This window comes from Chelonoidis abingdonii, chromosome 3 (genome assembly GCF_003597395.2).
Source record: "Chelonoidis abingdonii isolate Lonesome George chromosome 3, CheloAbing_2.0, whole genome shotgun sequence".
Lineage (NCBI taxonomy): Eukaryota > Metazoa > Chordata > Testudines > Testudinidae > Chelonoidis > Chelonoidis abingdonii.
The window spans coordinates 110092587-110103176 of record NC_133771.1 but is presented as its reverse complement, the minus strand read 5'-3'; the positions used below and the strand labels follow the sequence as shown (position 1 = coordinate 110103176).

Below are 10590 nucleotides of genomic sequence, written 5' to 3'. Positions count from 1 at the left end.
TAGATATCAATAATTTATTCCCTCCTACCTGAGTCTGCACAGTTGCACTTGAGTGTTCCTATTTGTGTGTGCAGAGTTCAGAAGTTTTCATTGCCGTGGAGCTCTTGGCTGTGGAAAGGAGGAGTTTGCTGCCTTTGTGGCCATGCCTGTCGGAGAGAGAGCCTATCATATTTCACTCTAATCCTAAGCGATAGCCACGCAGTCTGTTTTATTGTTAGGAGAATCGTCCTGGAGATCTCTCACTAGGCTTTTCATTAAGGGAAAGCAGGACGGATGGACTTAGGAATTAGAGCGGCAGCACTGTTTTTACGAGCAGAGACATAAGTACTCTAATTTATATCATACTCTGACAACTTGTTTGATCTGTGTGTCTGTTTTCCCACTGTATTGTTTCTGATGAGATAGAACAGACGACTGGATTGCAGGCTCACTCCTGGAAAATTACGTCAGGGAGAGGAGTGGGGCTGCAGTTTTGGATGCTGAGTGGAGACTGAAGAAAGCATGCACTTTAGTACTGTATTTCTACACAGTCCTAATATGTTTTTCTGAAACTCCTGCAAGGTGCCACTTGTGTTGCTTTTCTGTCTTTTGTTTTATTTGGAGCTTACAAAGTGCTGTAGGCAAAGCAGCCTCAGGAGAATTGCACTGGCATGGTGACCCAGCTTCGTACTGCTGCTGGTTTAAATGCAGCAAGTGTTTTGACTGAATGAGTTGGAAGAAACCTGGACATATCTTGTACTTCAAGATTAGCATTTCAACAGCCAACGTGAGAGGGATAGGAGCAACTCCAGAAAGGGCTTCTCTGAAGTTGAGTACTAATAGTTGGCTTTAAAGAAAATGAAAAAAGAATGCACCTCAAGGTCTTTCAGACTCAAACAAAATTCAGGTTCCCTCTTGCATGCTGTGAGCTGGATAAATTTCTCCTCCTTGTCTAGGCAGACAAAAAGATTGTTTCGCAGTGATGGTGAGCTCTCATCAATAGGTAGGCAAGTAGAAGAGGATGATGAGAACTGGACCTACAGAACTCAACACAGAAAAGGTGACCCAGTTTTTGTCCACATTGAATTGTCTCTCTGCTTATGTACCATTTCTTTATTAGTTTTTTCCCCCTCCCTGTTGTCTCTTAAGCTCCTTTTCTTTGACGTTTGGGTTCTTATGACTAGTAATACCCACTGGTGCTGTTAAGCTTAGTCACTTAGTAGGGATGATCTCTCCCTTTGGGTCCGACCCTGCTATTTTTAGCGAGATTACTTCATCAAAGCTAGCCTAACTATACCTACATGTGCTGCAATTGCACGTCCCAGATGCAGTGTAGACACCCCAAGAGGAGTCAGTGTGACTCTCCTAATGATGTGTTTGAATAAGCAGGGCAGAACTGTCCTGATCTTAGCACAATTTTGTAGCAATGTCCTTGGTGTGGTCACATCATTTCTATGGGAATTTATAGAAATCCAAGTGGAAAAAGCCATGAACTTCCTTGACTGGGAATGTAACATTTATTTCCGTGGTGTATTAAGTAGATTTTGTTTCTGTATATTTACATTTCCGTAGTACATGGGGCCAAGGCTTGTGACTGGGCCTCAATAGTGATTGCTGGTTTGACAGACGTTGAAAGGATCTTTTATTTTGCTACAGTAGCAGTGCCCAATTATGGCACCACGGTTTCTCTAACAGGCTGGTAGTGTTTTCCTGGCACGCTCAATATGTTAACAGGTGATAGTCGTGCTGGAAAATGTTAAGCATGTTTTGCAGACACGCTCTCACAGGTGGCTCATAACCCCACTCGAATAAAGGGAGGTGGGAGTCCAAGAGAGAGAGAGTATGTGGGGTGTGAACTGAGCAGGCCACTGAGAAGAAGCCCAGGAATAGCCAAGCCTTGAGTGTTCCTTTTGTGAATAAATCTAAACATCAGCACGGAGTTAAATTTTGACCTGTGCAAACTGTTTGTAGCAGAATGTGGAAGTCATCTGCTCACACATGTATCTACTAATGACATAGCAGAGTGAATTTCAGAACTCTCATACCTCTGTTGACAGACTGAACTATTATTGTCAGTGCATTTGTCATTGGCTGGTATACAGATAAGATTACTTGATAAACGGTTGAATCGTCATTTATCTGTTGCTGGTTGAGGATGGCCAACACAGGTTTGTTAATGGAAAGCCTAAGGTGACTGATTTAAGCTGTAAGGTGACTTCTGTAAGAGCAGGCAGGCACTTGAAGGACACTTGCACTTCCAAGTGAATTTTCCCTTTCTTTTTGGCAGCAGTAGTGTGTGTTCAACCAGAACCGTAGTCTGTCTTACTCCAAGTCAGAAATAAATATGGTTTTGGTACGTGGTTTGGATGTAACCTCCCCAGCAAGAACACTAAAAAGGGTGTATACAATTGTGCTGTGGTACCAAGAAGGCGGACCTGGATGTTGATTTGTTCTTTTGAAGGCTGCTGTGTAACCATTTAAATACACCACTACCTCGATATAATGCCACCTGATACAACACGAATTTGGATATAACGCAGTAAAGCAGTGCTCCTTGGGGGCGGGGCTGCGCACTCCGTTGGATCAAAGCAAATTCACTATAACACAGTTTCACCTATAATGCGGTAAGATTTTTTGGCTCCCAAGGACAGCGTTATATTGAGGTAGAGGTGTACTGTAAAACTGTTTCAGAAGGATCTTCGTTTTGCAATTGGCTCCTAATTTTTATTTTGTAGTTGTTGACAAGTTTGTACCATACAGTGATGGCTGCTGTGCTCAAGTCAGTTCTATTACATTTTGTGATGTTATGTACTGTTGGTCACAAAATTCAGTGTACACTGTTCATTATTACAGTAACTCTCTTGCACAAGCTGGAAATTCTTTCACAAGTTTTCAGATGGCATGGTTGTGATGGGAAAGGAAAAGATGTTAGTGGGTTAAAGTAGTGTATTAATTTTGCTGGGAGCATTACTGTACACTTGATTTATTGAAAATAAAGAAGTCCATTGTATAGAGTACAGGGGGCGGGGAGGATTCCCTCTGAAATTGGTCATCAAGCTATAAAAGCTTGCATCCTTTGTCATAAGGGAGATTACAGTATGTGGGTTTTGAGTAGGAAACAGGGGAGGGATAGGTTATGCAGTGATGACATGCCCTACGCTTCTCCTACAGAGAGGGAAGGCTCAAATTTGTCTTAATAATTTGTAATATTAGTTTGCCTAATGGATATCTGTTCAGATCATAACTTGCTCTACCCCATTTGATCTGTTTGGCAGTCTGCTGAGAAAAGGCCTAAAGATTGAAATTATATGCTGCTGCAGGTCAGGACTGAGGTGCATTTTGCCTGAGTTAGGGGTTAAGAGGAGTTTGTATTCTGTCTGCTACAGACATTCTACCCAGTGGTGTCAGTCACGCACACTCATGAGAATAACCCATAATGCCTGACTCTTGTGCCATTGTCTCGTTTATTGTTTTGAAAGATAAAAACGTGATCAGATGCTCATGTTCTCAAACTATTGCGCTCCATTGGAGCAGCACATTATATGTTGCCAACCTTTGTAGCAATAAAACTTAGGATGGGCATCAGTGTCTGTCTTAAGTGTCAGATTTCATGATTGTGACACTAAGTTATAAGATGACTTCAGAGAAAAGCAAAATTGTAGATGAGAAAAAGGAGGGGCTTAAAATGCATAGTCTGACTCACTCTGCTAAGGATGTCCTGATTTTTTAATTGAAATTGTATGTACATAAACAAAAAGCTTCAGTGCTGTCAGGATAATTCTTCACCCACCTCTCCTGCTTAGACAAAATGATCTTGCACATCAGTTCCTAGGATCTCCCTCCCCCTTCCTCTTTGCCCAACTGTATACAAAGTGTTAACGGTGAAAGGCCTGGTGTAAATGAGCAAAGCATCTTTATTTAATCTCTCCTTCTGAGCTGTAACTCTTTCCCCTGTCTTTAAACCTTCTAGTCTTTTGCCACTTTATTGTGCTGCCCAGCTCTTGTTGCATTCCCATACCACTGCTAGATGACATACAAAAGGCAACGTGTTGCTGACCCTCCACCAGCTAACTGGCCAGCTCCAGTCATCTAGGAGCAGCACTTCTGAAAATGCAATAATAGGAGGCAGTGAGATTGCTAGGTTTACTTTTTTTTGTTTCTATTTATGTATTTCTTTATTAAAAAATAATTTACTAACTTGGAGGAAATCTTGAGGTTCTTATTCAGGTAAGTATCAGAGGGGTAGCCGTGTTAGTCTGGATCTGGAAAAGCAGCAGAGAGTCCTGAGGTACCTTATAGACTAACAGAGGTATTGGAGCATGAGCTTTTGTGGATGAATACCCACTTCATTGGAAGCAAGAAGTGGGTATTCACCCACGAAAGCTTATGCTCCAATACCTCTGTTAGTCTATAAGTCTTTGCTGGTTATTCAGGTAAACTCACTTACACTGAAGTCAGTCGATCAAGAATTTAGTTTATATCAAAAAGAAATTCTAATGATGTTTCAATATTCAATATGAATATCCGCACAGGATGCTTTTGTATTTTGGTACATGAAGCACCAGGGTGTGTCTTTATCAGATGGGAAATCTGTTACTAAACAGATCTTAAAAACAGTTAATGAAATACTTGCTTTGCTGTTCATAATTGCTGTGCCTCACTGCAATTTGCCTTTTCCTCAGTAATTATCTCAAGGTGTTCTGACATCTCAGAATACTTTTATCGCCATATTTCTCCTCATTTACAGGAATCTGAAATTTCGTATTGATGTTCATTATGTGAATTTGTTTTAAGTGAGAGAGGAAATGGGAGTAGGTGAATGTGCCATATCCCCACTTCTCATCAATCCTAGACAAAAACAAAAGAAAAAATTGGCTTATATTTTTTATTATTATTTGTATAGCAGTAACATGTAGCTGCTCCAATCTTCTGCTCCTTCCGCCATCATGGAGGATACATCAAAGAATGGAAACAGAGATGTTTAGTCAAGAATTGGTTAGTGACCGATTCTTTCTGGGCTTGATCCTGCAAGTATTGAACATTCTGCCCCACATCCAGTAAAGTACATGACATCCTTAACTTTAAGCACATGAGCATTGAAGGCTTTTCAAGGGCTTAAGTCCTTTGTTGGAATGGGGCCTGAGTGCTCAGCACCTACCAGGATCAAGTCCCTTTGTAAATAGTGTTGGAATTTTTACCTATCAGACATTGTATAAATAGTGGCAGGAAATTAAGATACCAGAATACACAGTTAATAAGTAAGGCTGTCAAGCAATTAAAAAAAGTAATCACGATTAATCACGTTATTATCACACTGTTAAACTATAATAGAATATCATTTATTTAAATATTTTTGGATGTTTTGTATATTTTCAAATATTTTGATTTCAGTTACCACACAGAATACAACACAGTGCTCACTTTATATTTATTTTTATTACAAATGAACTGTAAAAAACAAAATAAATATTTTCAATTCACCTCATACAAGTACTGTAATGCAATCTCTTTATTATGAAAGTTGAACTTACAAATGTAGAATGATGTATAAAGAAACCTGTGTTCAAAAATAGAACAATGTAAAACTGTAGAGCTTACAAGTCTACTCAGTCCTACTTCTTGCTCAGACGGTCACTCAGACAAACAAATTTGTTTACATTTGCAGGAGATAATGCTGCCTGCTTTTTGTTTACAATGTCACCTGAAAGTGAGAACAGGTGTTTGCATGGTACTATTGTAGCTGACGTTGCAAGATATTTACGTGCTCGATGTGCTAAAGATTCATATGTCCCTTCATGCTTCAGCCACCATTCCAGAGGACATGCATCCATGCTGATGATGGGTTCTACTCGATAATGATCCAAAGCAGTGCAGACCAACTCATGTTCACTTTCATCATCTGAGTCAGATGCCATCAGCAGAAGGTTGATTTTCTTTTTCGGTGGTTCGGGTTCTATAGTTTTCGCATCAGTGTGTTGTTCTTTTAAGACTTCTGAAAGCATGCTTCACACCTCGTCTCACTCAGATTTTGGAAGGCGCTTCAGATTCTTAAACTTTGGGTCGAGTGCTGTAGCTAGGGTGACCAGAGAGGAGGTGTGAAAAATCAGGCCGGGGGTGGGGGTAATATGTGCCTATATAAGACGCAGCCCCAAATATCGGGACTGTCCCTATAAAATTGGAAGATCTGGTCACCCTAGCTGTAGACATCTTTGGAAATCTCACATTGTTACTGTCCCTGCCAGCAGGTATATGGGATCTTGGGGAGCAATTTCCACACAGGTGGGGTGCAAAATAAACTTTATTAAGAAAATGCAAAAAACAGGGAAAATTCAATAGTGAGGGGTATGGGGTTTGTTAAGGTAGACAATTGGGGAGGGGTTTCTTTTAGCAAATAGTATAGGGGGTTTCAATAGTGGGGTACAATACAGTGGGGTACAATACAGTTGGTAACCAATTAACACTGAAGTATAAATGTAACAGGTAGCTAACAATTTCTATGTAAAGGGTGTGTCACAGCAGCATATAGCCAACTAACAGTTATGGGTAAAATGTGTCACAGTAGTGTAAATGTAAAATGTGAGGTGTGTTAGAGAGAAAAAAAAGGGTAATCAATGGGGTTTTATGCTAGACTTTAGTAATACAATTGAGGTTTGGGGGCAGCAGGAAGACAGACTTAACCACAATTATACAGCACACAGCAAAATCTTATCTATGATCTAACTTAACCAAGACTACACAAATTAGCAAGTAACAGAACACAATGCAACAATATTTTTTTAAACCTAACTTACAGAGCACAATACAAACAATTCTCTAAACCTAACTTAACCACAGCTATGCAAAATGAAATTACAACTTATCTAGACTAAGAACCTAATTCTAATAGGCGCACCTTAGCAGCAGTGAGTGGCGGGGGCTGCAAGCTGGCAGTCCAGGAAGGCACAGCTTAGCAGCAGCACAGGCTTATTTCTAGCAGCAAAGTGCTACGGAGTTTAGGAGAGGTTTTAAGACACAGACCAAGGTTTAGCTTGAGTCTGTGTGCTGGGGAGACAGAGCCAGCAGCTAAAATAATAAAATAAAAGTACAGAGAGTTTCACAGAGGGATTCTTACCAGCCCCAAAGGAAGCAGCAGAGGCAAAAGCAGCAAGATCATCAGAAGGCTAGGTACGGTCTCAATAATCAGGAGATCTCTCAGGCAGCAATTCGTTCTTCGATGGGGGGGTTTCAAAAAACGGGGGTACGCTCAAAAATAAAACGAGAGCGGAGAAAGGACCCCCCAGAACCCCTGGCTGATCAGACCAGGCAGCAATGCAGGAACCTTTCTGATCTTAGTTTTAAAAATGTCTGTTTTTAAAGGCAAACTCAGGCAGTTTCCCGCCAGTACTTTTGATAGGCTCCCTCTGTCACAGGGAAAGAGAGGGGGCAGGGAAAAACTGTAGGTGAGCACAGAGACATGTCTGGGCAGAGTCCTGTGCAGTAGGTGACTCAAAAGCACATGAGGCCTATGACTCATGCCCAAGATCTTAAAAACACAATAGGTCTTGCAGCTCTGGACATTGCCTACCCTACACCGAGCCCAGGTTTAACAAGGTGATAACAGGACTAACCCTTTGAACATGGCAGTGGTCCCACTTAGCACAAGTGGCCATCCCTTTGAGAAGGGCAATGGCTCTTGGTAAACAACTTTAAGGGGCCCTCCCTTTGAGAAGGGCAGTGGCCCTGGTAAACAACTTAACAGCCAGGGAGGGGAGGCCACAGGAGAACAAAAACAAAATGGAGTATGGGGACAGCTGTAAGAAACAAAATGGAATAGGGGGATAGCTGTAACAGACAGTTACCTTCTTTGCATTTTGTCAAATCTGCAGTGCAAGCGTTCTTAAAACGAGCAACATATGCTGGGTCATCATCTGAGACTGCTATAACATGCAATATATGGCAGAATGTGGGTACAACAGAGCAGGAGATATACTATTCTCTCCCAACAAGTTCAGTCAAAATTTAATTAATACATTATTTTTTTTAATGAGTGTTGCATGGAAGCATGTCCTCTGAAATGGTGGCTGAAGCATGGAGGGCTATATGAATGTTTAGCATATCTGGCAAGTAAATACGTTGCAATGCCGGCTACAAAAGTGCCGTGCGAATGCCTGTTCTCAATTTCAGGTGACATTGTAAATAAGTCGGCAGCATTATCTCACGTAAATGTAAACAAACTTGTTTGTCTTAGCAATTGACTGAATAAGAAGTAGGACTGAGTGGACTTGTAGGCTCTGAAATTTTATACTGTTTTGTTTGAGTGCAGTTATGTAACAAGAAAATCCCTACATTTGTAAGTTGCACTTTCATGATAGAGATTGCATTATGGTACTTGTATGAGGTGAATTGAAAAATACTATTTCTTTTCTTTATCATTTTTACAGTGCAAATATCTGTAATAAAAATAATATAATACAACACTTTGTATTCTGTGTTATAATAGAAATCAATATATTTGAAAATGTAGAAAAACATCCAAAAATAGTTAATAAATTTCAGTTGGTATTCTGTTGTTTAACAGTGCAATTAAAACTGATTAATCACGATTAATTTTTTTAGTTAATCGTGTGAGTTAACTGTGATTATTCGACAGCCCTAATAATAAAGCATATGCAAAAATCTGATCAGAAAGCTAGAATAGGCTAAGGGCTTGTATACATGATGCATTAGTCTGCCCCAGATCTAGCATTCACTCGCATGTTCTGTCCATGTGTGGCCTGTGTGGACCTTATGGGCATGCACTAAAAGTGCCTTTGTGTGTTAACATAGTACTATTTGAAATGGAGCTACATTAATGTGTACTAGGCAACTTTCAGTGTGTGCCAGCAGGGTCCACGTGGGCCAGGTAGTGCACAGCATGATCATATGTACTAGAATGATTACCCCTCTGGTGAGCACTAACATACCATGTAGAGAAGCCCTTAGTCACATAGTATCCTGCTCTCTTTATTTTTCATTCCCCACACAGTTCATGTTCCATTTTTCTCTTGTTTAGTTTTTCTTTATCAATTCTCATGACCTGCATTCCTGAGAACTGTTCAAGGGGAAAACTGCAAACAATCATGGCTAGAATCAATAAGAATTTAGTCAACACATTAAAGATTAACAGATTGAACTGGCATTGGTTTGTGGGCCCATGCAACAATATCTTATCAGGTTTTCAAGAAATAAGTATTGATGCATCTCTCCTAATGGGTGTAGATGATAACAAGATGCAGTGACCTCAGTCTGTGTGGGCTGGGACAGATCCTTTAAAAGACAGACAGTCTATTTGGTCATACAACTGCTTTGTTGTAATCTTGATTAACAGATATCAGATGGGTAGCCGTGTTAGTCTGGATCTGTAAATGACGAAGTGGGTATTCACCCATGAAAGCTCATGTTCCAAAACGTCTGTTAGTCTATAAGGTGCCACAGGATTCTCTGCTGCTTTTGATTGACAGAGGGAATTAGGATACTTTGTTAACTCTGATCTTACAGTTTTGGGCATTAAATATTTTACACACATCCCGTTCAACTGTCCATTAAAATGGACATGTGAGAGATACCATCCATTGTGCATGCAGGGATGTCACTGCTAAAAAGAGAGTTGGCTGATTTTTTTTTTTTTTTTTAACCTGTCCCCATAATTTAAACTTCTTTCGTTTAGATGAGGTGAAACCCATCTGGTTTTTATGAGCCATTTTTTCTGTTTTTTAATGCGATGGTACATGTTGGTGCAGTGACCCTGTTTTTGAAGAGTACACTGGAAATTTCAGAATCTCTTGAGGGGTCTGAAATGGTCAGACTTAAAAAAAAAAAAAAAGAAAAAAAAAAAAAGCAAGCACATTGGCTGTAGGACTATATCACTGTCCTTTGAAATCATCTGTCAATCTGTTCTATTAAAGTTTTTTCTCTAGTACCATCACCCACTCAGAGCCAATTTAGGGCAGGCAGCTTCAGGTGGCTGCCTGGAGTTCCAGGCTTGGTCTGGGGCTTCGGGTGCTGTTTTGTTGACATCCATACATTTGCAGAGCTGCAAGGACACTTTTCTAATGTGTGGGATTAGCTTTGAGGATTTCTGATGCCAGTGGTCACATCGTGAGTCGGTGAGCTCAGTTTCAAGTGAGGCTCATTAAAACATATCTTCGATTGATCATGCTGACAAGAGATGACACTTGCTGCTATTTTATCACCTTGAAAATTGCCATTGGCCAGTCTTTGGATCTCTCTATGCTGTGTTCATGTCATGAGAGCAAAGGCGAGAAAGGACCTTTAACTGAAGGACTAGGGTTAACATTCTAAGGTGTCACCTACGCGTAACACTATTTAAACGGCTCTTACCCAGTGTTGGTCACAGTTTCAATTTATTATGTTAGTAATTCATATTCTTAAAATTAGAGTTTCTATAGCTTAGAAGAAACAATTTTTTTTAATTGCTCGTATATTATGGCATGAAAATTACAGATTACAGATCCGTAGCATGCAAATTTATTGTCTTGTATGACGAGGATAAATCATGCTGCAAATTGTCAAATACAAATGCAATAAAAAAATAAAAATAAATTACAAGTGTTAAATCTCTCTCTTGTGTTT

At 40.1% G+C, this 10590-nt stretch overlaps 1 protein-coding gene across 8 annotated transcripts in view; it reads left to right on the top strand.

Annotated features, from left to right (window-relative positions):
• Positions 1-263: 263 nt before the first annotated feature.
• Positions 264-10590, top strand: part of NHSL1 (NHS like 1) — a 170372-nt gene continuing 160045 nt past the window's right edge. For all 8 annotated transcript variants that reach the window (XM_032769918.1, XM_075063983.1, XM_032769889.1 and 5 more), the window contains exon 1: positions 264-1039. In XM_032769918.1, coding sequence (XP_032625809.1) covers positions 838-1039 — 202 coding nt within the window. In that variant the 5' untranslated portion in view covers positions 264-837. The remainder of the gene's footprint in view (positions 1040-10590) is intronic.